At 44.3% G+C, this 26759-nt stretch overlaps 1 protein-coding gene across 1 annotated transcript in view; it reads left to right on the top strand.

The window, feature by feature from the left end:
- celsr2 (cadherin, EGF LAG seven-pass G-type receptor 2) overlaps positions 1 to 26759 on the top strand; it is a 114181-nt gene that overhangs the window by 83306 nt on the left and 4116 nt on the right. The window contains exons 12-35 of the mRNA XM_042342252.1: positions 3024 to 3190; positions 5274 to 5459; positions 5686 to 5799; positions 7001 to 7175; positions 8430 to 8571; positions 9116 to 9236; positions 9798 to 9981; positions 10648 to 10749; positions 12423 to 12517; positions 12813 to 13022; positions 13287 to 13470; positions 14757 to 14900; positions 15386 to 15566; positions 15901 to 16068; positions 17147 to 17273; positions 17412 to 17612; positions 20109 to 20283; positions 20682 to 20794; positions 21468 to 21547; positions 22033 to 22159; positions 22618 to 22740; positions 23852 to 23979; positions 24615 to 24715; positions 25241 to 25414. Of these exons, the coding sequence (XP_042198186.1) occupies positions 3024 to 3190; positions 5274 to 5459; positions 5686 to 5799; positions 7001 to 7175; positions 8430 to 8571; positions 9116 to 9236; positions 9798 to 9981; positions 10648 to 10749; positions 12423 to 12517; positions 12813 to 13022; positions 13287 to 13470; positions 14757 to 14900; positions 15386 to 15566; positions 15901 to 16068; positions 17147 to 17273; positions 17412 to 17612; positions 20109 to 20283; positions 20682 to 20794; positions 21468 to 21547; positions 22033 to 22159; positions 22618 to 22740; positions 23852 to 23979; positions 24615 to 24715; positions 25241 to 25414 (3522 nt within the window). The remainder of the gene's footprint in view (positions 1 to 3023; positions 3191 to 5273; positions 5460 to 5685; positions 5800 to 7000; positions 7176 to 8429; positions 8572 to 9115; positions 9237 to 9797; positions 9982 to 10647; positions 10750 to 12422; positions 12518 to 12812; positions 13023 to 13286; positions 13471 to 14756; positions 14901 to 15385; positions 15567 to 15900; positions 16069 to 17146; positions 17274 to 17411; positions 17613 to 20108; positions 20284 to 20681; positions 20795 to 21467; positions 21548 to 22032; positions 22160 to 22617; positions 22741 to 23851; positions 23980 to 24614; positions 24716 to 25240; positions 25415 to 26759) is intronic.

Below are 26759 nucleotides of genomic sequence, written 5' to 3' on the forward strand. Positions count from 1 at the left end.
CATTGCCATAAATCTTCAATAGCCTGCAATTTAATAACCCCTTTCATTTGCATTTGATGTAGCGCTTTTCACGTCTTCTGGATGTCTTTAGAAGACGTCTTTGGTGTGAGCTGAAGCAAGGCATCACAAGAGAACCATTTTTTACTAACATCTCAAGCTAATTGCCCTATGTGATGTTTGACAAATTGTAGAAAGCAAATATGTACATTAATATATACATTAAACTGCCACATACATACATACATTGAGTGTTTTAAAGTGAAGCATGTTATATTTTAATGAAACTTGTATTTGATATAATACCTTATCACCTCATTGAAATGTCTCGAAGCGCTTCACAGGATTTTACAGTAAAGTGGAGTAACTCTGTAAGCGTAGGCAGCCAATTTGCAACACGGCAATGTCTCAAAAACAGCCGTGGTACGAATGAACAATTTTATTGGGGGAATTGTTGGTTAGGACAGCGGGAGAAACTCCGTTCTCTCTGACTTGTGATTTGCAAATGTGACACTAATTGCATTATTCTGTTTGTACTGACATTTTGGGGTTAAAATGGTCTGCATTGTGTAAAAAGGTTGGATTATTCTCCGCCAGCGCATGTTGATAACAAAAACTGATCCCAGAACAACAAGGTTCGACTATGTTGGAAGACTTTTGTACACAAGGGGACGGCAGTGATCTGAAGTGAAGCTCAAAGGATTTTGCAAAGCCACCGGAATCTTGACCTTATTACAATCTTCTAACGTGATTCAGACTGACATCTTTTAATATAATATACACTGGTTTGCCTGTTGTTACCATTCCATTCCAGGTGAACTAAGTGGCTTGAAAGCTTGGGATGTCCTTTTAATGGGGGAAAAGCATTGCGATGCACCTCCTGTCACAGATTGTTGTTGTGATGGCAGATGGAGTTGATAACTCTCCGATTTCCTCCTACTCCGCTCCTCTTTCTTTGCTCTTTCCGCCTCCGCATGGCTTGCTCCCCCACTGCCATACCACCATCAGTGGCCGTGCTTTCCGATCCTACGCCCCAAGCCTCTGAAACTCCAACCCCGCGCCCGTTGTGTCTCGTCCTCTCCCTATCTGTCTTCGCAACCCATCTTAAAACCTACCTTGTGGTCCACGCTTATGATCTCCTCCCTCTTTCCCCCCTTTCCTCTCCTACCCCCCACTCGGTGTCCATCCGCGCCACTGTACACACTGTACAGAGCTCCGAGACATTATTCTACATGCCCAGTCAATAGGGGACATGTAAAGGTCTCGAAGTGATAAGGCGCTATATAAAATGCATGGATTATTATTAGGTTGTAGGTGCAATATATAAATGCAAGTGATTGTAGTTTGGTTGTTGAATACTTGAGTTATTTTAACTCCAATTGCCCAGATTATGAGATTTTAAGGAAGTATTTTTTCTCTTCCATTTCAACCACAGACCTTTAGGGGACTGCTACATAAAATGCTGATTACGCACATCTGATTTCTGGCAGAAAAACAATTTTATTTTAGGGAGAGAGACAGTTACTGGCAAGTTTTCCCTCTGAGCAGCTGTTTGTGTTTCATCTGAAATTCACCAAGACATTTAAGTTTCGACCTACGAGTGAGTGTGGTCAGGACAAACAAATTGCCGTTAACTGTAAACCAATAGCAGACTCTACAGATGTTTCCCTGGCGACAGCCATTTGGATGAGATATTAATGATCTTCATCTGTGTTTGGGTTCCGTCCGTGAGGGGATATCAACAAGCTTGTCTTTCTGTCCTGCTTGAAGACTCGCTGCAATTGTAGAGGCCATAGGACAACAGATGATAAATGAAAAGCTCTTCCACATGACATATAGAAAGTGTCGTTTCAGGACAGTGACTACCATTGACCCAATCCATTGACCCAATAATACTAAACACTTGTGTTACATAGAGGTAATCAACACAGATGCTCAGAAAAATATTAGCACATTGAGACGCTATCCTGTGAAAAGTGCTATATGAAATCCATGCTGTTGTTGAAGTTGTGGTTGTGCTACAGTGTTTCTTGGAGATGGAAGAGGAGGGAAGAAAGTCAAGAGAAGTGAGAATTTGGGATGGGCGAGTGGACCTTTTTGTGATTATGAAGCCAGTTATTCACAAACTATTGGGAAAGATTTGGTTAGTTAGACCCAATGCATATCCCTTTTTAGGTCTGGATAAGCATATGGAGCTTTCTGAATGGGCCTTGGCTGATAGGAGAGAGTGAAACAAAACCAGTGTAACAGAGCATCAGACCATGAACAGATTAACTCAAACCACATAGCGTTGGCTGAAGGTGTGAAAGCACGGCTTAGGTATGTGTGCTCTGTCATCTTAGCTTTTATTTTGCCTAAAGAAAAAGGTTATAAATAGCGAGCCCATCGTTTGTTCATTGCTGGGAAGCGAAGAAATGGGAGATTGACATTAGCGTAAAGAGTGGCACCAATACAGTTATTTATAACAGTGTTAGGGTATAAACAGGGGCATGAATGCTTGCTTTATAGTGCAAAAAGTAATTCTCAGTGCTTTTCCCAAAAAAATTATCCATTGCTAAGGACTAGGAATCCCTTTGGTAGGGAAGTTACTGCCCACAACAGAAAATTAAAAGTTTTGCATTGTAATAAGCACTGCTATAAAGTGGAATATTAGCACAGTGCTTGCTGATAACTGGCTAGTTAATCCCTTCAGTTACAAACACTCCACTTAATTTATAGTCCCAGAACTGGCAGCTGAAGTATGTCTTAAACATAATTCTTGGCGTGGTTAGTGCAAGACTGCAGACGTGACTGAATGCTGGAAATGCCTGCCTCCGTCAGACTCTGTAAGACTGTATGGCCAAGTAGTGGACAAGTCTGAAGTGGCATTTGTACATAAAGTCACTTAAAGGTTATACCATGTGTGATGTGTATGTTTGGGATGTGTGTGTCCATTCACATCTTCAAGACTGAGGTGGATAGTCCTGTAACAATCTAGTGGGGAATTCAATTGTTTTTTAAATTGTTGGAATATTTTTGTCTTCCAGTAATGGCCAGCCCTCAGCGGTTCCTGGGGAACAGTCTTGCCTCGTGGAACAACCTTCTCAACACCATCACTTTGCCCTGGTACATCGGACTAATGTTCCGCACCAGGCTAGCAACTGGCATTTTGATCCGTGTGGATGCTGGTCAGTTCTCCACCGTAAGCATTCAGGTTGGTAGCCAGAGATTCCCAACGCTTCCCCGAAATAATGACATTTTTGATATGCTTTTGAGGATGCCACAATGCCAGACCATTAAGAGGAACATTTCATCCTCGGAAAAACTACTTCAGTGAGCGAGTGGTAAATGTATGGAACAGGCTCCCTAGAGAGACAGATCTTGGAAGCGGAAAGTGTTGATTCTTTCAAGAACAAATTAGATAGGTTTCTGTTAGGAAATAAAATCTGTGTTACAGTACATAGTTTGGGACATGACATGTGCTGGGATGGTGGAAGGCAAACTGGTCTTCGTTAATTAAGCGATTCTTATGTTCCTCAGCTTGCAGTCCATTATAAGCAATCCACGGAATTGTAATCATAAGGCAAATGCACCAATACTATTTCCGATGAAGGTTCCCATTAAGATATTTCTATATTTGACTGCATATATTCCTAACTATTTCAGTATCTCCAGAAATATTCAAGCATTGTTATTGTACAATTAGTCATCCAGCAAACATTAAACCTTCTCCCTGACATAAACAGTTTAAAAAACAGTGCATTCATTTGATAGTTGCGTTAATATATCCCTCGCACATAAATCCTCATGGAGTCAATATATATTTAGGAATGAGCTCTCATGTTAGAATTTTAAACACATTGTTTGAGTGAAGATTAGGTGTGAGGTGTACAAATCTTGAGATATTTAAAACATCTGGATTTCCTCTGCACATTTGCACAGCATAGCAAGACAGAGTGTTATCTCAACTGAAAGGTTCCACATACACACACACAAAATCATAAACAAATGATCAAAAAGAATGCTGGCTGTTATAATGGAGCGAATCTGCCAAGATCACATTTGCTGATAGTATCTTCCTGATTCTACTGTTTCAACACGAGTGTTTCAACAGTATATAATGATTCCAATTAAACTAGTTTATCCAAAATGTATCCTTATTTCAAAAAAGAAAAGCACAGTGAAGTGAAAAGTAATTGAACCTCCTGAGCATTATTCTCGAACAGTCATATATGACCCTGGGCCAGTTTGGAGGGAGATTTAGTTATAATTTCTGCCGCATTTGTAACCCTAACTGCACAGGACCACAGAAATGTACAGCATTGCAGAAAGCCATTCAACCCGTATCTGAGCCCATCTCCTAAGTGGGTGGGAGATCTTAACTTAAGATTTACAAAGATACACCTTACTACGTAAATCCTGTGAAGCACTTTGAGACGTCCTGACAATGTGCTTAGGCGCTGTACCAAATTATTTATTATTATCACTTTACAATTCCGTTCCAGGTCCTCAAATAATCTCTGGATATCAGAGAATCCAGTAAAACGGGATGCGCAAGTGAATTAAAAAAACCTGTATCCTCCAATGAAATATGGATAAGTGAATGTTTTAGGCAAATAACAACCCAATTTGCTGTTCCTAGTGCCAATTATCGGCTCTTAGAGTGAGATAGTAACTGATCGTTCTCATGTTACAAATGTTCTGTTTGTCCCAGGCCCTCGAAAGCGGGGGATATGTTACGTTACTTCATGAAAGCCGAGCTCTGTAAAATAACTCCTATTGTTCCAGTAAAGAGGGGTTTTGTACAGGCTGCTTTTGTGTTGTGTTTTATCTTAACCTCTGTAATTTGTGACGCCGAGCTGTGAAGCCAGGTTCACTGGAAGGTAATTTGATGCTCGGTTGCTGAAGATGCCATGCTGAGTCTGTTTCGTCCGCTGTGGGCAGTTTCAGCAACTCAATGAGCTGTCGGTAACCAGTGGACACAGCTTCAAGATAATTGTCAAAAGAACCAGAGCGGAGATTAGGAGAATTTTTTTTTATATACGCAGCAATTTGTTACCATCTGGAACACGCTGCCTGAAAGGGAGGTGGAAGCTGGTTCAATAATAGCTATCAAAAGGGATTTGGATATTTACTTGAAATGAAGAAAAATATTGCAAGGCTACGGGGATAGAGCGTGGGGGAGTGGGACTGATTGGGAGCTCTTTCAAAGAGCCGGCACAGGCACAATGGGCCGGATGGCCTCCTTCTGTGCTGTAGGATTCTCTGATTCGAATGAATGACCATTCTCTTCCCAGCTCAGCGAGGGCAGCGTGATGTTAGCTGTGTATCGTTCAAGCACCCAGGTCACAGCATTGACGCTGGAGCAAGTAAAGGTCAACGATGGAGACTGGCATCATTTACATTTGGAATTAAGAAGTTCGAAAGACGGACAGGAGACCAAGTACATAGCTCTCATGTCTATTGACTACGGGCTTCACCAGGTAATAGACAAGATGTGCTTTAATATTAAAAAAGGTATACAGTGATCTTAAAGATAGTCAGTTAATTGTACTCTAGTATATGGTATGTTTGCCTACATTACAAGACGCACAGTTATTTTTGTCTTTTGTTTCATTTGAGAAGTTCGGATCCGATAATGATAATGTGCTTTGAAACACATATATTATCTGACATTGAGACGTATTATTATTATTATTTGTTTCACAGACGATGGTGGAAATTGGCAATGAGCTGCATGGTCTGAAGCTGAAGATCATTAACATTGGTGGAGTTTCAGGGGACGATGGGAATGTTCTACAGGGTTTCCGTGGATGCATGCAGGTACAACAGAGAATAGGAGGAGAGCTTGCTTTAGTAATGCAATTAACAATGCCTTTCAATTGTTGAGTCCTGTAGCGTATTGGTTAGAGTATGCACCTTGAAAGCAGAGGACTTGGGTTTGATTCCCGGGCAGGACGAAGTTTCTTTACTCCACACCCTTCTGTTTACCCAGCAGTAAGTAGGAACTCGGTTGTTAATCGATTGGCGGATCACTTTTCCAATAATCCCTTCAAAAATAATAATAATAATTTAGTCACCTAATCCACAACTGCTTGGGACACTGTTGTGGGCAATTGGCTGCCGCATTTCGCCCACAAAATATACAGTCAATTCACTTTACAGTATGTTCTGTGATGCGCTTTGAGCCGTCTAGAAGATGTGATAAGGTGCTAGATCAAATGCAACGATTATTATCATTAATGGAATAAGTTTTCCATTGCCTTAGCTAATTGTTTACATCTTGTCTCAACTGAGAAGGAATGCGAGGAGGTGACTTGAATCCAGATTCACTGACTGGAAATGTGATACTTGGTTCCTTATGCTACCACACTGCTTTCTGGAACTCCAGTGTTGGGAGATTCTACTGTTGTTTTTACTGAAATGATACTTCCGACAGCTGCTACTGTAGGAAATCCAGCTGTCGGTTATATTCAATTGGAAGTGTTGGGAGTCGAAGGGGAGTTTATTTGACCAGTCAGGTAGTGGATGACTCGTCCCTCTGGTTGAGGGATCTGAAGCAATTGGACGTAAAGCCTTTAAATTTGAAGCGAGATCAGAATCTTTTTTCCCCACATAGATAGATTGCTGAGGAAATGTGGAAGGCATCGACTGCTCCCAGAAATCTGTAGAGGTTGGATTGTTTAAAAGGCAGACAGGAAGATTCTTGGAAAGTAAGGTGATAGGGGGATTTGGAGAAAAGGTAGGAAAATTAAAACATCTGCTGAGATCAAATAAACCGGTGAAACAGGCTCAATTTGCTCCTCTGGTAATATAATAATCGCTGAATTGATGCAGCGCCTTATCACGTCTTTGAAACGCCTCAAAGCGCTTCACGGAATATACTGTAAAGTGGATTGACTGTATATATTCTGCAGGCAAAACGGGGCAGCCAATTGCGCACAGCAGCGTCCCACAAACAGCCGTGGATTGAAGCGAGCAAATTATTATTATAATTTATTATCATAACGATTGTTCCCTTTAGGGGGTCCGAATTGGCGAGACGTTTTCCAGTGCCGTGGCTCTGAACATCAACCTCGCCGAAAAGGTGAACATAGAGAGAGGTTGCAATGTTCCCGATCCCTGCGATTCCAGCCCTTGCCCTTCAAACAGCTACTGCAGCGATGACTGGGATAGCTACTCGTGTAGCTGCGACCCAGGTAAAGTTTTATATCGCGCCAGTAATGGGGTCATCCGCGGGTGGTATCAATGTTTAATAGCTTCGGTGATTCACTTAAGGTCTTAAAACACTGAGCAGAGCTCATGGGATTAGTCACAGCGGTTTCCGAGGTTTAAAGCTCAGTGACTGTTTGATAGAATCTTTGGATTCCTCCCAGAAAAATTACAAAGCTTCCCAGCGTCTACAGGTCACAGCGTCTCAACTGTTATTAGATCATCCTGTTGTTATTCAGGTTAACGTTGTATATAGAAGGCATTTGCTCTCTCCCAAAGGCCGTGCGTGGTTGAATCTCACTCCCAAGTTGGAGAATCTTTCGTGGGGTGTTGGTCCGTGGATATCCTAGTACCTAGAGTGGCTGATCCCGTTCTCTCTACGTCTGACCCCAGGCTGACTGACAAAACGGTCTGAGCTTCAAAAAAAAATCAATGGCTTCTATCACTTCAGCTCCTGACGCTTTGTGAGAGAAGGAAATTGGTAGTAAGCACCACAAATCTTAAATGCCTCCCCTTCTGAGCTATGTCATTTTACTATTCCTGCCCCCGCCTCCCTCCTTCCTTCATAATTGGATCTCAGCGGTGGTCAAAAAATTGCTGAGCGCAGTGCGCAGAGATTGTGATTTGATTGTGCACAGATTCCCTTGAAATCAAGATTCTTGTCAAGATTCCATTGATTTTCTGCAAGTCAAGGGAATCTTGATAAGATGTAAGATTCCTTTAAAATCAAGGGAATTTTCTGTTCCTTTCAATTTTTATTATGTTCAATCGAGCGACTGATGCGTCCGTACCATTAAAGGCAATTCTGACGCCTGAATTCAGATCTCGTCCACTGAACTCTGTGTTCAAGTCTTGTGTTATTTTTGGTTAACCTCTGAGCAATGGCATGAAGAACACAGAGCATTAATCAGCCGACCCCTTGGGAAGAGATGGGCTGAAAAGGAGAATCTCCACTTATCCTTTCTCGAGTATTTGATTGCAAAACAACAGCATTGCATGTAAATTATGTGCGCACATATTTTTGCATCACTTCTGAAAGCCTTAGATCAGAAGAGCCCTTTGCCATTCCTGATGGCTCAGAGATGCAGAGCAGGGCCAGACCTTATCGTTGTACCTGAACAATCTGTTTAGGTGGTAACCTTGCTTCCGCTGCTCAGCATGGCGTCGGGAGGAGAAATGGGTTTCCCATGTTCTAACCAGGATTGACCGTTCACTGCTGAGTTTTGTCCAATTTTGCCTAGGATACTATGGTGAGGAATGTCAGGATGTTTGCTCCCTGAACCCCTGCGAGCACCAGTCTGCGTGTACCCGCAAACCCAGCTCTTCACACGGCTACACCTGCGACTGTTCGGAGAACTACTTCGGACAGTACTGTGAGAACAAGTAAGTGGAGCCTGAGCCGGGCGTTTCCTTGTTTGCTAGTGAAGGTTTAGCTACTTGAGAAGTTCTCTTTTTTTCTTAATCACGCTTTATTTGAATTCATTGAATTATTCCGCGCACAGCTAGTTGATGAGGGCCGTGTTGCAGTAATTGTTGTTTATTTTCCGCGAAAGACGGGTGATTAGAATCGATGGCCCCATTGGAGGCTTTAGTACCAGTGCAAACACAATGGGCCGAATGACCTCTTCTTATGCTGGAACCTGTTAAGGTTAGTCGATTGTCAGGTTGCTTTCTGGGGGTCATAATCCCTTCAACAACAATCCGTTCAAAAAAAAAAATTGGGTCATTTGATCCACGACTGTTTGTGGGACACTGCTGTGTGCAATTGGCTGCCACGTTGCGCCCACAAGATACACACTTTACAATATATTCTGTGAAGTGCTTTGAGACGTCTCAACGATGCGATAAGGCGCTATATCAATTGCGAAGATTATTATTGTTGTTCGCACTACTTGAATATTGATCAGAACGTGTCTCCCGTCTGTAGGATTGACCAGCCCTGCCCTAGAGGATGGTGGGGACATCCTATCTGCGGACCTTGCAGTTGTGACACCGGCAGTGGGTTTGATGCTGATTGCAACAAGACGACTGGGGATTGCAGATGTAAGGTGGGGAATAAACAACAACTTGTATTTATATAGCGCCCAATGTCTCGGAGAGCTTCCCAAAGCCAGGGTCAGTCAATGAACAAGACAGAGGGGGAGAGGGGAGAAGGGGGATTACTATAGGCGGGTGGAGTATGGCAGTAGTGCGCCTCTGTGCTCTACACCACAGAGTGCAATGATGTTTGATCACATCTATAGTTGGCCACATTGGCACCTTCAGGTCAAAGACCAGGATAAGTGGAAGATGGTCACTTCCCTACATAAATTGGGAACAGATAAATCAGATAAAGATTTTTTTTCCATCTATCTGACCTACACGTATTTTTTGACCCCTGGAGTGACTCTGGACATCTTTGTACAGCTAACTAGGCAGGTGCAATTTTTTACGTCGACCCGAATCATAACAGTAGGTTTGAGTCTACCTGATTCCTCATTTAAACGGTCAACACCCAACCAGCAAACAATCCGACTTAGAAACGGATCACATGGAAGTAGAGGGGGCAAATGCACTGAACCTTTACGTGCCAGGTGATGGGAAACTAACGTTTGTGTCTTTTTATTTAGGAAAATCACTACTGGCCTCCCGGAAGTGAGGCCTGCTACCCCTGTGACTGTTACCCAACAGGTTCTTTGTCTCGCATGTGCGACATGGAGACTGGCCAGTGCCAGTGTAAGCCGGGGGTCATTGGAAGGCAGTGTGACCACTGTGACAACCCTTTTGCGGAGGTTTCCCCCAACGGCTGTGAAGGTGAGCTGATAACTATACCTTCGAACCTTCAAGCCCCTATTTAATACTAATATTTATCCTTGTATTTGATACAGCGCCTTATCCCATCTCCGAGACATCTCAAAGTGCTTCACAGAATACACTACAGTGAATTGACTGTCTATTTTGTGGGCGAAACGTGGCAGCCAATTGCGCACAGCGGCATCCCCACAAACCGTCGTAGATTAAGTGACCACATTTTTTTTTACCAAATTATTGACATAATCGGATTTTTCTCTTTGTTCCGGGTTTGAGGTGGGGGTGTTACTGGCCAACGGTCTGTTCTTGCAAATAATAATTTGTGGGACGCTACTGTACTCAATTGGCTGCCGCGTTTCGCCCACAAAGTATACAGTCAATTCGCTTCACAGTATATTCTGTGAAGCACTTCGAGAAGTTTGAACGCTATATCAAATGCAAGGATTATTATCATTCTTATTATTTTAAATTACTTGACTCTCCTGTTTATATCGTTCGTCGGTTTTGAACAATACTTCTAGAATAAATGGGTGTAAATGTGATGGATAGTGTTGGATTTCAATTGCCAACGTCCAACTCTCAATCATACAGGACCTGATAAAGCGCTGTAGCAGATGCAGGAATTATTATTAATTTCCAGCTCCCTCATCTGTTTACTTTTACCCTCAGTGATTTACGACAGCTGTCCGCGAGCCATTGAAGCAGAGATCTGGTGGCCCAGAACCAAGTTTGGACTGCCCGCTGCAGTGCCTTGCCCCAAAGGATCAATCGGTAATGTTGTGCCACACTTACACACGTGTCTCGGGAATATTTTCGTTTCAGTCACCCAGAACTGCTTCATCTGCCCCCTCGATACGGTCCACTCTTTAAAGGAGGTGATAACTCTCATTCATTTCAAGTCCGGGGAACCCGCAGAGCTTCCGAGCTGCATTAAAAGCAACGTAGAAAAGTACTTCTGTGCTAATTTGGAAACGTTTCTGAAAACATGTTTTTTTTCAATTAATTGTGTTTTTGAAAATACCTCGTTTGTCACACAGAAGCGGTTTGGTACTATTTTCTGCAGTGATACTTTGCAAACATCTTGCTTGTACAATATATTCTATGAAGAGCTTTGAGACATCTCAACGAGGTGATAAGCCACTGCATCAAATGCAAGGATTATTATTATTATAATTAACGTTGATTGGGAACAAGGGTGTGTTTTTAAAAAAAAACTCTCATGTCTCTGTGTTTGATGTCTATGGCTCAGGACTTTAAAACGACAAGAGAGGTAGAGAAAGCAGATGGAAATGGAAGCTATTGGACTCAGACTGAGACTCTTAGACTAGAGGGCGTATTAAAAATTAAAGAGCCTTAGGCAGGACTAGAGATCAGAAGGCTTCTTTTCCTCACTGAATAGTGGATGCGTGGAACAGTATTTCAGCACAGAATAATAAAAATAATCCTTTGCAAACATAGTGGATCTGTATTTTAAACCAGTGACAATCAGTCTCTCACTGGGCCCATTTAATAAAATCCACAGCAGATAATATTATTTGGTTAAACTTTACTTTCCAATCTCTTATATTTCCTTTATGAACAGAAGTTCAAAAGCAACAGATAGACAGATAGCGCTTTGATAGCCATCGTTTAGTCATTAATTTCAAAGGAAATCATTTTAATGTTTGTTTTGTGCAATGGTCCAGGTCGCAAGGCTAATAAAGCAAGTCTTTACACTGAGCCTCTGGGTACACAGTGAACAGCTCTATAGTGGAACCATTGTACATGAGACCAGCGATAAACCCTCAGCATAAGCATAATTCAGAATCGGCGTAGATTGCACCAAAAAAACAGGAGAGGAAATTTCCGTTGGTCGATGTGGGGCTCCAAGACTCTGCCCCATGTAACGGGCGCTATATAAATGCAAGTTGGAAAATTATGTTATTGGTACTTTGCTGCTAGAGAAGGGGCAGCCTGGCTCAGCTAGTAGTGCTCTCCACTCTGACTCAGAAGGTTCTGGGTTCAAGTCCCACATCGGTACTTGGAACTCGTATAGTCTTGACTAACACTTCATGAAAGTGCCTTTCTTCGGATGAGAGATTAAACTGACGCCCATGTTCAGGTGAACATAAAAAATCCAATGGCGCGATTTGAAAAGAAAAAAAGAAATTGGTCACTCACTTCATGGCTATTTTGGGGACATTTCGGTGCGCAAATTGCCTTCTGCATTCTGTAAGTTTGTAGATTCTGCAAATACACAGTCACTACATTTTATGGAAAAATCTTGTGAAGCACTTTGAGATGTCCTGACATGGAAGGTGCTACATCAAATGCAAAGATTATTGTTTTTTTTGTCAGTTATTTGCCACAACTATTGTACAAACAGACTTACAGCATGTATTTCACCCGTGTCTTTATCATAGAAGGCTTTGAATTGGCATTTATGCATTGTCTCTTTCTCACAGGAACAGGGATCAGGCACTGTGATGAACATAGGGGCTGGCTCCCTCCTAACCTCTTCAACTGCACCACCAATACCTTTGTCGAGCTAAAAGTCATCGTAAGTATTATTTTATTTACTCTTTGAGCAGTAATAATAATAAATTGGTCACATCAATCCACGACTGTTTGCTGGACGCTGCTGTGCGCAATTGACTGCCTTTTGCCCAGAAAATACACTCGATTCACTTTACAGTAAATTCTGTGAAGCGCTTTGAGACATCTCGAAGACATGATAAGGCGCTGTATCAAATGCAAGGATTACTATTGTTATTAACTGCTGCCCATCATATTGTAAGGACTTAGTAAGTTCCTGAGAGGGGTTGTGGATTTCTGACGAAGCTTTTTCTGCGCAGGCTGACAAGCTGAACCGGAATGAGACGTCGCTGGACGTGGAAAAATCCAAGCAAATGGCGCTGCTACTACAGAACGCCACTCGGTACACGGACGCATACTTCGGCAGCGACGTTAAGATCGCGTACCATTTGGTATCCAAAATCCTGGAGTTTGAGAACGCCCAAGAGGGATTTAATCTAGCCGCCACCCAGGACGTGCAGTTCACAGAGGTAAGAGAATCCATCGATCGCCGTCTCTGCTTCATGCCTCTCAGACGAGGAGGGTGCTATATAAGTGCAAGTTGTTGTGGTTATGCCACAAAAAACACTGCGAGTCACTGTCCGGAACCGTAGACACAATGAGCCAGTGCTACAAGCATGTCGACATGCTGCTTGCTGGCTCACCTGTAACCCAACTCAAAAGTGTTGTCTGGGATTTGGTCCGTGGCAACCGAGCCTTTTAACGCTATAATTCTACTCTTCCACGTTGATCAGAACCTCATTAAAGTCGGCAACTCAATTCTGGAGGCGAGTAACAAACAGCACTGGGACATGATCCAGCAAACAGACGGAGGGACTGCTCACCTGCTCAGGTGTTACGAGAACTACGCGAACGCTCTGGCACAAAACATGAGAAAAACCTACCTCAGCCCTTTCACCATCGTCACTCCCAATATGGGTGAGTATTGTGCAGTTAGACAGGGTGGTTGAGGCCAGGATACTGGGTTCATTCAAGGAAAGGCTTGTTTCTATACAGCAAAGCAGTTACTTTGCATTGATGGAGGTGCCGTCCTTCTGACGAGACATAAAGAGATCTCGTCTGCCTGTTCAGGTGGATGTTAAAGATCCTGCGGGTAGCTATTGGAAAAAAGAAGGGAATTTCTCCCAATGTACTGGCCAGCAATCCCCTCAGATAAAATGAGTCACCCACTTCATGGCCGTTTACAGGACGTCGCTGAGTGCAAATTGGCTGCTGCGTTCGCCTACAAAATGCACAAGTCACTGCATGTGAAATGCTTTGGGACGTCCTCCCGATGTGAGGGGCGCCGTGTCAGAGGTTATTATTGTTAACAATAATAAAGTGCCTTTTAGGAAAATTACTGCCTGTGCTATAAGTAGGCTACATGTCATTGCAGAGTTGTCCCCGGTTATATTAATTGTTTTCCGCCTGAGGCCTTGTTTTCACAGTGGGTCTCCTTATCGTCCCGTTGTTGAACTTGTTAAACTCAGATAGACGTTGAAAACTAATCTCGACTTGCGGGGCTCCCTTCCTGGAACGGGAGTGCTCGGGGTTTGGGGGAGCGCTAGACAGGAGCGTCGGGAGTAATTAAGCGTTGCTATATTCTCTTGTTCGCTTTCAATCAGAGCTCAGCTTTGATTCCCCTGAAATGCTAAACGCAGCTTTCCCCCTCAGCTTTACGTTCCAAGTTTTGTGTGCAAGGCGAGGGATTATCTTCCCTCCAATTTTTAATTCAGTGCCACGTAAAGGCATCGGTTAAAGGCAGCGCATTTTGACGGAGCGTTGGTGGGCAGATTGCCGCTCAAACAACCCGCTCGCACCCAGTCAGGCTTTGCCCTTCAGTAAGGGGTGGGTGGGGGGCCGGAGGGCGGGGGGTGGCAGAGAATCATAGAATCAGGCCCATCGTGCCTTTGAAAGACCCCGTCCAATTAGTCCCACTCCCCCACCCTCTTTCCCCACAGCCTTGCAAATCATTTCCTTTTCCGAATGAATATCCAATTCCCTTTTGAAACTTACTATTGAATCAGCTTCCACCACACTTTCAGATCGTAACAACTCGCTGCGTATCTATTTAAAAAAAACTTCTCCTCATCTCCCCTCTGGGGCAGAGGGGGGGGGGTGGTTGATGTTAAACACAGGTCCCAAGAGGGGTATTTATTCTTGAGGCAGTGCCCATTAGGGGGTCGGTCTCTCCGCGTCTTTAACCCAATGGCTTTCCCCGGCAGTGATTTCGGTCGATCGGCTCCGCAAGCTGAACTTTGCCGGAGTCAAACTCCCTCGCTATGACTCCGTGCGGGGAGAGAAGCCAGCCGACAGGGAGACAGCAGCCATCCTCCCCGAGTCCATCTTCCGACCGGCGGAGAACAAACGTAAGTGGCCTCGCGAGAGTCGGGGAGCACGAGGGAAAGGGGGTGCTTTCGGTGGGAGATTTTCCACCGGCCCACAATCGTTTGTAACTCAGGAAAAAATCCCCCGAATCGTTGCTCGCGCCGAGCCATCCACAAGTTGCCAAGGGATTTGTGGATGGCTCGGCATTTTGACAGATACTTTCGCGACGGTTATTTTGTTCGTTTGCTTCGCTCACTCACGCCGCCGTGCGCAATCGGCTATGCCGCGTTTCGCCCACAAAATATACAGTCGATTCGCTTCACTATATTCCGAGGACGCGCTTTGAGATGTCTCGAGGACGTGATAAGGCGCTGTATCAAATGCAAGGATTATTATTATTATTATCATTATTATTATTGCTACACTTCACGGCGAGTCCTGTGAGGAGCTTTGAGACAACCCTGGTCACATGAAAGGTGCTGTATAAAAATGCGTCAATGACTGTTGGTATTGTTTATTTTTGCAGTCTCTTCGCCGGACAGTCCCAGAACCACGGAGCCCTCCACAGAAGAGGAAAACGCACCCCTGTACAGGCAGAAGCGTCACCCAGAGACAAACGAAGAGGACGCCATCGCCACTATCATTATCTACTGGACGCTGGGAGAGCTGTTACCGGAGCAGTACGACCCTGACAAGCGAAGCCTGAGGTAAAACCCATTAGCCCAAGACTCATATTTACCCCCTAATTCAGGACATCGTTGACTTTTCATATAATAATGTAAGAATCTCTTCAGGAAAAATATATCAATAAAATAACAACAATAATTTGATTGCTCAGTCCGCAACTGTTTGTGGGGACGCTGCTGTGTGCAATTGGCTCCTGCATTTCGCCCACGAAATACACAGTCACTCCACTTTACATTATATTCCGCGAAGCTGTGTACTTTGAGGACGTCTCACCCAGTGAGTAGGAAATAGCGACTGGGATGGGAAAGTCGGAATCTGATTGCGTGTAAGAGTACGACATCTCGTCTCTTCCAGGGTTCCCAAGCGACCGGTCATCAACAGCCCGATCGTCAGCGTCACCGTCCACGACAATGATGAGCTGCTGGAGCACGAGTTGGAAAACCCGATCACCGTGCACTACCGGCTGTTCGAAACCGAAGAGCGCTCCAAACCCATCTGCGTGTTCTGGAACCACTCCATCCAGTAAGTCGCAATGTCAGAATTCCTGCCCGGGCAGCCGGAAAGGTTTTCTTTCACCCGGAGGGTAAATCGTGATCGGATCAGGTTGTCAAGGAAGGGCTTTCGACTCTGAGACGTATTTAAAGAAATATAACAGGCTTGATGCTCTGATGGGAAGGTGGGAAGGGGTGGGCGCTCTGGAAGGTTGAGATCAAATGGGCTGAAAGGGTCTCCCTTCGCCAGACCAATCTTGTGATCGCGCGATCATTCAACGCCGTGACCCGAGTGTCTCGGAGCGAAGGGCGATTGATCGTGTCTAATAAATGAATAGGGCTGTGCGTGCAGCTGGTGTGTGTAGTGTGCAGGCGCGCGTGTGTTCTGTGTGGTGTGTGTTGCCTGTGTGTGTTGTATATTCTGTGTGCGTGTGTTGTATTGATTATTAACTAGTTCAATAAAGGTTCTGATATCCAAAGTGCTCGCATTGATCTCAGTGACAGAACAGTTGATTTTTCAATCGGCTAAACTACCCTCCTATCGATTTTTTACTCTGCGACCTTGTGTCGAGGTAACCCTTACATGTTCCACGTCCGTTTCCACGGCTTGGAGGAAACCTCCAGAGAAGGGGCTGAAATAATTCAGTCTCGTCGCATTTTATTTTTTTCCGCTGTGCCTTCTTTTTTAAAAAAAAACAAACACAATCAATTCCTGCTCCCATGGGGATCTCGACTAAAGTCGGGCGATTTCCAGACGAAGATTTGAATGACAGACATGTAGTGCAATGAACACCAGATCACTTCACGTCTTCCCTCCCCTCTCCCCGGCTTGATCAGCCCAACCATCGGTGGGTGGGCTTGCTTTCAGCTGTTTTCCCTCCCGCCACCCCACACCACCCCGCGCTCTGAAATTGCATCCCAGAGTCCTTCTGCCTCACCCCCCCCCTCACGAAATATACAGTCAGTTCACATCACAGTGTATTCTGTGAAGTGCTGTGAGGCGTCTCGTGATAGGGCGATGTGTTAAATGCGAGGATTATTATTATTATTATTATTATTATTATTATAACCACCGTCTGCTTTCTTGGCGATTCTCTGCTCTGCTCCAGTGTCGGCGGAACGGGAGGCTGGTCCTCAAAGGGCTGTGAGCTGCTCTTCAGGAACGAGACCCACATCAGCTGTCAGTGCAATCACATGACCAGTTTTGCCGTTCTCATGGACATCTCCAGACGAGAGGTAATTGGCACAGCGCCACGAGGCAAAGTGTCACTTGACCCTATCGGTTATTTAAAAGTTTTTTTTAAAGATCAAGTGTAAAACTCGAGGCGAGCGCGACGCGTAATATCGATGTCAACAATTCCCATGTCTCCTCAGAACGGTGAGATACTACCTCTGAAGCTCGTCACGTACACCACCGTGGCAATCTCGCTGGGGGCTTTGCTCCTGTCCTTCCTGGTGCTTCTGTTCCTGAGGTCCCTGCGTTCGAACCAGCACAGCATCAGCAAGAACATGGTGGTTGCTCTCTTCTCCTCTGAGCTGATCTTCCTCCTGGGCATCAACCAGGCTGACAACCCGGTAAGTTGTGGGTGGGACGGAGAGAGAAAGAGAGAGAGAGAGGGTAGGAGCTCAATCCAGCGATCCCTTGACACGGAAAATATTATCTCAACGCGACTTACATTTCAAGTTGCCCCTTTCGCATCAGGGGGACGTCTTAAAGCGTTTCACGGGACTTGCTGTGAAGTTTAATGACTTTTTTTCTGTGAACGAACTCAGAGGCCAATTTTCGCACAACAGTGTCTCATAAACCGCCAAGAAGTAAACGACCAGTTGTATCCGGGGGATGGTTGGCTAAGTCCCCAGGAGAAACTTGCTTCGCTGTTCAGAATAGTTGCGTGGGAACTTTAACGTCCATCCGACCAGGCAGACAGGTTTCACGGCTGATCTGAAGGTCAGAGGTGATGCCACAGTACAGTAATGTAACTTCATCGTGCTCGGTGTAACAGGAGTTTCACTCTCGAGGCTGGTATTAATGCCCATTGATTAACACGCAGAGAAGCAAAGCTTTTCCCTGCCTTTCGCTGTAACTTCAATTGACCTGGGAGTGCTCGGTACTAAATTATAAAGATGTGGTTACACAACTAAATTAACATTATATTTCACTTATGTTGGATTCAAAGTCTAAGGGGAGCAGCTTTCCCCCTAGCTATATTGGAAAACACTGCGCTTTTTAAGACAAGAGTTAATGCCTTTTAATGAGAAATTCTCAGATTTCAAGGATGCCTGATCTGCTTGGGCCGTTCCAGTCAAAGCACTGACTGGGAGGCATTTTTTTGGGAGCAGCCCCCATTTGTAATAACACAAGAATCCGGGCGTTTGATGTCGCTCTGTGTTTTCGGAGGGGCCGTCCCTTGGATAAGACATCAAACGAGGTCCCGTCTGCCTGCTCGGTGAACGTTAAAGATCCCGCAGGTGGCTATTCGAAAAGAGAAGAGTTTCTTCCAATGTCCTGACCAACCGTCCCCCACATAAAGTTGATCGCTCACTTGGTGTCTGTTTGGGGGCTGCTGCTGTTCGCGAACCCCCGTTGCATCTCTCTGAAATGTTTCGACACGATAAGGCGCAATCAGAAATGCAAGGATTATTATTATTACATCCCGTGTTCCCAATCGTAACAATCAAGATTGAGACAGGTTAAGCCTTTTTTCTCACGTCTGTCTTGATTTTCTTTTCGTTAGAAAGGGACAGATTGTAAGAGGGAAGGCTGGGCGGCAACGCCAGCTTATGAATAACGAAATGCGTTGGGAGTTAAATGCAGTTCTGTGGCCTCGGCATTGCTCACTCGAAATCCGTTTAAATTACACAGTTTACAGTCTCGTTTGGGACACGGCTTGTGCACGCAACTGCCAGGGTGGTGGAAGACGAACTGGGTGGACCTTGGTCTTCTCTCGTCCAGCAATTCTGACGATCTTACGTTCTGAAGCTCGAGTTGATAAAGAGTTTAACTGAGCCACACCGACCTCTAGTGGTGCAGCGTGCAAGTGACTGTTATTATATTAAAAAAAAGAGAGAGGAAATAACCTTTATAACGAGAATTTGCTCCCTTTTCATCGCTCGGGCAAAAACAAAACCAATCAGCGAGATGCCTTGTTTCACATTGGGCGACGGAGTGCATAATAATTGGCTTCGGACGCTCAATATCAGGTTTAATCTACTGCAGTCTTCATCCAGATTTGCTGATACCAATATTCATGGTTTATTGGCCAATTAGTTTAATTGTTGCACCAACTCTGGAGCATTCGGATCACTGGCACGCACAAGCTGGTACAATGTTAATACAATTGGCTTCGGCGGTGAGGATGATCTGCTGAGTGAGACATACTCCCTGCTGTGTAACACGTCAGTTCGTAATTACAATCTGCCTGTGGACCCTTTCGTGCCTTCAAAACACCTTTCTTCCTCCCTCGCAACTCCCCCTGCAAACACACACACACACACACACACACTAACAACAACAACAACAAGATTGCATTTATGTAGCGCCTTTCACGTCAGGACATCCCACACACACTTACACACACACTCCCTCCTTACCCACTCTATTTCCTGGCCAGAGATATGAAGCCCAAGTGAGCATTCCTTTGCCAACTCGGAACCCACAAACCATCCTTCCCAGCACATTCCTGGCCTCTGCCCGCTAAGCTACTGTCCCAAAAGCATGTTCAAGTCAACACTGCACTTCTGAGTGCACCTTTTCTGATACTGATATTAAAGTGGCCTTCTGTGCGGGTGTGATATAACACGATGGCCATTTCTGCGATGAGTTAGTGGTAGAGAGCTGCCCGAGGTATTCCCCACCAAAATCATCTCGTCGGTCATTCCTTTGCAGTGTTGGTAAGCAGCCGGGATTCACTGGGCCATTCGGATCAAACGTAAAGTAACCGGTGTGGGTGGGTGCAAAAAGCCTGTGTTGAGTTATAATGTAATATAATAATAATATAACTGTAATGGGTCCAATAATCTATTTGTTTGTCACTGATGCCCTGCCTTTGCCCCTTGACTTGCCGTCCGCAGTTTGTCTGCACTGTGATCGCCATCATGCTCCACTTCTTCTACATGTGCACCTTTGCCTGGATGTTCCTGGAAGGACTTCACATCTACCGGATGCTGACCGAAGTCCGCGACATCAACTACGGGCCCATGCGCTTCTACTACATGGTGGGCTGGGGGGTTCCTGCCTTCATCACAGGTACCCAGCCTTCGATCCATACTGGGCTTCAGTATATACCGAGTCAATCCAGCTTCCCTTGGCTCAAGTGGGCTGATTTTCCTCCTGACAGAAAGCTCTCAATGACGAGGTCCCGTTGTATTGTGCTTGCGTTTGGGAAACGATCCCAGGTCAAGCGAAGTTTGTGTCCTCTTTGGCCGCTGTTTGGGTAACACTGCCGACACCTCTTTCCCAGTCGCCAGTGTGCGCGGGTATGACTTTTCGCTCACACAATATACGTCAATTCACTTTACAGTGTATTCTGTCAAGTGCTTCGCAACGTCTCGTGCACGTGATGAGGAGCTAGATCAAATGCAAGGATTATTTCTTCTCCACGGCTGGCGGTTTGTTCTGAAGTGCGTTCTTTCTGTGGATTTCAGGGTTGGCCGTGGGTCTCGACCCAGAGGGATATGGTAATCCCGACTTCTGTTGGCTCTCCATGTTCGACAAGCTGATCTGGAGCTTTGCAGGCCCCATCGCGCTCTCAGTTTCTGTAAGTGTTTTTTTTCTGGAATCCTTTGCCAGTTTCCCGTCCCCCTCTGCCTTGGAGCAACCCCCTCTGCCTTGCCATCCACCCCTGAGTGACTTGGGTTGAGTTACTGTGCGACAGGACTGCTGAGGTTAACCCTATTTCATTGGGGGTCCTTCTAACTAAATGAATAAGCCTAAATTGGTCTCTTCAATCCACGACTGTTTGTGGGACGCTGCTGTGCGCAATTGGCTGCCGCATTTCACCCACAAAATATACAGTCAATCCACTTTACAATATATCCTGTGAAGCGCTTTGAGTCGTCTCGAAGACATGATAAGGCGCTGTATCAAATGCAAGGATTATTACTATTAAGCCTGAATGTACTGTGTTTCACTTTACATAATGGATTATTAGTACTGCATGCTCCTAGTAGACTGCATGCCACGTCACTCTATCACACCCTGCGTGATCAGGCCCTGTAATGTGGATTCATTTGTGCTCTGTTCTCATGGTCGTCTGCGCTGACTCCTGTTGATTCACATCCCAAACTGGACGAGTTTGCTTGAGGGAAGTTTTGCAGTTGACAGATCCAGCCAGCGCTGTAATGGTGGAGCCCACATTCGCTGCGCGAGAGTACGGAGAAAGGCAAGAGGCCCAAAAAGAGCTGATTTGGGATGTCATTTCTTCTTTGCAGATGAACGTTTTCCTGTACATTCTGTCTGCCAAAGCCTCCTGTAGACCCCGGCACCAAGGCTTCGAGAAGAAGGGGACTGTGTAAGTGTTGTGTTCGGATTAAATCACTGACGAGGATTCCTGAATAGAAATAACTCTCTCAAACTGCCCACAAAGTGATTTTTTTTTTAACCCGGCGGATTAACGGCCGGGACACCAGGAGGGAAACTCCTTTCTCTTTCGGATCATGCCACGGGATGTTTAATATCCGCCTGAACAGTTGCCCTGCCCACACGATTCATACGTAGTGCTTGTAACTTGTATTCGGTGCATTTATATAATACAGTATTTGTAAAATAAAAAATAATATCAAAAAATAACGATAATAATTTGGTACATCGATCCACGACTGTTTGGATTGATGGGAAGCTGCTGTGCGCAATTGGCTGCCATGTTTCACCCACAAAAGAAAAACATACAGTCAATTCACTTTATGCTATATTCTGTGAAGCGCTTTGAGACGTCTTGAAGACGTGATAAGGCGCTGTATCAAATGCAAGGATTATTATTATTATTACTATTTGCAGATCTGGATTACGCACCTCGTTTGTGGTGCTGCTTCTCGTCAGCACCACGTGGCTCTTTGCAGTGCTGTCAGTGAACAACGACACCATTATCTTCCACTATCTCTTCGCTGGATTCAACTGTCTGCAGGTAAACCCTATCTTCGTTTTCCTTTTCCCTTCTCATCTAATCTTCCCAGATGAAATCAAAACCTACAACAACTTGCATTTGTACAGGGTGACCAAAAAGTAGTGATACCATCACAATGTCTAATAAGTCTTAAAGAAATGATGATGTGTGTGTTTTTTTTAGGTAATAGGATAGTTATCACAACTTTTTGGTCACCCTGTATAACGGCCTTCACGTAGGATGATGTCTCGGGAGTGTTTTTTCCAAATCGTCAATCCGTGTATTTGGTTTTCCCAGTTAATTCTGGCAATTTGTTGCTCCTCAATCTTCCTGACTTCCCTGAATCTGGCTCCTGCTATTTGGAACCTTGCCCTGGGGTCAATGCGCCCAAAGCAAAGGGGCCTTCACTATTCAGACTGACGCTGCCTGAGATCAGACTGACTATCTGTGCGAATGTTTTTGTTGTTGTTGCTTCTTAGGGTCCGTTCATCTTCATCTTCCGCTGTCTCCTCAACAAGGAAGTACGGAAAGCCATCAAGTACACCTTCAGTAAGAAGCACATCGACGACACCATCGTAACAACAAAGTCAACGCTAGCTTCTGTTAGTAGCTGCACTATCTCTCTTTTCCATTTGCGTCTTTTACTGCTGCGTTGATATCTTAGTCAAGTGAGGGTATGGTGTAAGAACATCTTAATTTGCCCCCTGAAAAGTGGTGCCCTAAGCAGTGTTTAACTGATCTCCCTGTTTCACAGAGAAGGTGAGCAATGTATCCCTCACACCCCCGGGTTAGAATCAGTGTCTCTCTCGCTTCACTTTGCTGTTATCGCAACCCTGAAATTAAAGGGTTACATTTCCTATTGTGTCCTGATAGGACGTTATATCAAATGCAAAGATTATTATTATTATACTAAAATTCCTTGCTGTATATCGTGCCTTTTTTGATACAGGTCCATTCCCTTTCTTGGTTTGAACAATTTTTTTTTATGAATTAGTTCTGGTTTCTCAACTAAATTCATTTGTTACAGCCCTAAAGGGTAGCGACAAAAGGAACAAAGTAATGTACTCTGCGGGAAGCATTCTCTTTGGGAAAAGAATCGGAGAATGAATGAATAAATCCTGTGAAACGTGGAGAGGATTTTACTGTAATGGAAGCCTCCAGGGTGCTAACGGGTGGAAATAGTTACAAACCATTTTTATTAGCTCTGACTGCTTCTAGGTACAGATCGATTCGAGTGGCCATGAGTAATGAAGGGTAATGTGGAAGTTTACAGCAACTGCTTAGGATTTAAATAATTAATGAATCAATCACAGAAGGAGGCCAGTTGCGTTTGCTAACTCGAGTTGTCTAGTCTAATCCCATTCCTCCACAAGTTGAATAGCCTGCCACTGTTTAGGCTCATAATGTTTCATTGATTTCAGGAGAGGAGATCTGGAGGAAAACTAAGGGGGAGTTAGGGAGTTGTTGGAATATTTTTTGTCCCAAATCCCACCGAAAAATGTGCCCTGTTTTCAACGTAACATTGTGTACGATGGTATGTTTCTTCTCACTGAATGACTTTCTGTAATGCGGGGGTGAAGAATGAGAAGCTTCAAAAAATGTTCTTCCGAATCAAGAAGGGGTATTCTTCTAAATTGTCTGTGCAGCGGCATCCAAAGGTTCACTGATAAATAATCAGCCTCTCTTTTATTTCATGCCCTTTGTTTCGAGCAGTCGCTTTGCAATAACACCTACATCGACGGTCGGGCATATCGCTCAGCATTCGGGGATTCCACCGGCTCGCTGAGCAGTGCTACAAGATCAGGGAAAAGCCACAACAGTTACATTGCATTTGTTCTCAGGTAAAGTGCTACCAAAGCTCTGTGCTTCATTCATTCACTGGGGCCCATGACTGTTAAATACCGTACTAATACTAACACCGATACTCTCTGGAATTAAGTGAGAAAGGTGCATCCCTCTGGTGGGGGGGCATTCAATTCCAGACACTGGGAGCTTTCCATGTTGAGGTGGCAGACACACGTGGATCTCTGTCTGTCTGGTTTCTATTACCCTTAATCATGGGGATGAGTTTCCATATGTGTCAGACACCTGGCTGGCCCAACACAAAAAAAACCCTGTTAAATGATCTTTTATTCAACTTGACTGGTCGTAAATTGTAAAAATTATTTTGCTTTGGTTTCTCCAATGTCAGTAAGTGATGTGAGGAGCAATTCATGCCCTTTCAGCAGTAAATCAAGATTGGAATAAGGTCTGGTTTGAGGCTGAACTTGACTCCCACTCGCCCACCAACACTAGTTATAGCCCTTTACAGCTCATTAAATCGACGAGGATTAAATTCTTAATCCTGAATATTTTTTAGACTAATAATCGCCCTACAGATCAATAATTCCTACAGGAATAATACAAAAGTCTGCCTCTGCCTGTCTAGCATCTAGTAGATGTCTATATTGTTGACCTGTCGTTCTCTTCTCTTTAGGGAAGAAGCTGCCTTGAATAACAGCACCTCTAGTCAGGCCCACATTGCTCTGACTGACCACAACACTTCCTTATTCCATGAGATCAAGGGTGCTCCAGATGGTAAGATGTCATCGTAGTTCTGTGTTCGTCACTGGACAGTCCTTAACTCTTCACACAACATTGGTTGCTGCAAAGAATAGGAACAAGGGCCGATTGAGAGAAAACAGTGAGAAAACTATCGCCCTTTAGCTTGTATCAACATATTGCTTTAGCTGGTTAGACTCCAGCAGTTACCCCAAAGCACACTCTGGGTTCCCCAAGCCTTGGCTCTTGCCAACCTGTGCCTAACACTTTCCGGAATTAGGTAAGTAGGATGTGTCCCTCCAGGGGAAGAGTGTGCATTCAATTCCAACAATCTTATTTCTGGAATTTCCTTGTGTAGGTGGGATTCATGGAGTTCTCAGCTTGATTTGGATACTCTTAAGCACGGTGATGGGTTTCCGCATGTGTCAGACACCCGGCTGACCAAAAAATATTGCTTTAGTTCAGTAGGGCTTTAAACGTACTGTAGGTTTGATCCCTGGATCCACACAAGTCTTGTTATTAACTTAGGTTACTAAGTTCTTTTGACTTCCTTGATCACAGAGCACGATTCGGACTCGGACAGTGACCTTTCACTGGAGGATGACCAAAGCGGATCGTACGCCTCCACTCATTCTTCAGACAGCGAAGAAGATGCAGAGTTTCAAGCCGAGCCAGGTTGGGAGAATGTTATATCCCCAAATAATGAAAAGCTCAACGCCCACAGTACGCCAAAAGGTAACTGCTCAAACCGGATCGGAATTTCTTTGAACCATCATTGTCAGAGGGACCGAAACAGGTATCCGTTACCAATTAGGTCCACTGCAATTGAGAGTTGGATGTTGGCAATTGAAATCCTACACCACCCATTACATTTTGCCCCCAGTTATTTCACAATGATTATTCGAGCCTGACGTGCCATATCAATCGGACAGTTATCAAGTCATTTAAAATAATAATAATCCTAATAATAATAATAATCCCTGCATTTGATGTAGCGTTGAGATGTCTCCAAGCGTTGCACAGAATATACTGTGAAGTGGATGGACTGTATATTTTGGGGGCAGCCAATTGCACACAGCAGCGTCCCACAAACAGTTGTGGATTGAGCTGTATCCAGAGAATAAAGAATACATGGTAATGTGATGCAAGGTTTTGATTTAATCCCAGAGCTGGTTTAATGCACGGCTCTTGTCCGAAACCCAAGATGTGGCTTTCGGGTACGTTCTTTTAAATAATACATGGTTTAAAGCGGTTTGTTACATTTCTGAGTGGCTTAATATGCCTTCTATGCAATGGTTGTGCCCTCTGATTACACCAGTGCTTGGTGACTGAGTGTAAATGGGACACAAGGTTGCCGAGCAAAACAAGCATTGCATTGAGGTTTGCGTGACATCTCCATCAGATATTTGGCCTCCAAAAAAAAATTACTCGGGACGCTACGCTTTACAGTGTATCCCGTGAAGCGCTTTGAAACATTCTGACATGAAAGATGCTGCATTAAGTGTTAAGGATGAATATTCACCAGAGATGGAGCCATCAAAAATTTTATCAGAGGCTGTTATAATGAGCATCAAAATAAATTCATGCCCTAAATATTCTCCTATCTAGAGTTTCACACAAATTTAGATGCTTTCTGATTCCGAGGGGGAATGTGCAATGTATTGTTTCCATCATTAATAAGCCAAGCTCTTGTACTTCTGTACTGATAATACTTTGATGAAATGGCCTCTGAATATTCATTGTCTTCAAAATAATGAGCCTATTAGCGAGAAAGCCTGCTGTGCGTTCGCACTCAGATCCCGGTATGCTCCAAGCAAAAAAAAAAGCCTCGCACTTTATCACTTTTCTCTTTTATTCAACTTTTTTTAAAAAAGTTTGAATTTTTAAAAAGCGATCTCTTGATATTGATTGCCCTCTCTTCAGTTTCTCCGACTCCTCTCTTGAAGGTGTTTGGCTCCTATTTGTCTTTTCAGTGGTCATTGTTCACGAGCGTCCTGACTTTGAGTGTCAAAGGAGCGACTTAATACTAATAATAATTAATAATCATCCTTGCATTTGCATTAGACCCTTATCACATCAT

The sequence above is a fragment of the Callorhinchus milii genome, unplaced genomic scaffold (genome assembly GCF_018977255.1).
Source record: "Callorhinchus milii isolate IMCB2004 unplaced genomic scaffold, IMCB_Cmil_1.0 Scaffold19, whole genome shotgun sequence".
Taxonomy (NCBI): Eukaryota; Metazoa; Chordata; class Chondrichthyes; order Chimaeriformes; family Callorhinchidae; genus Callorhinchus; species Callorhinchus milii.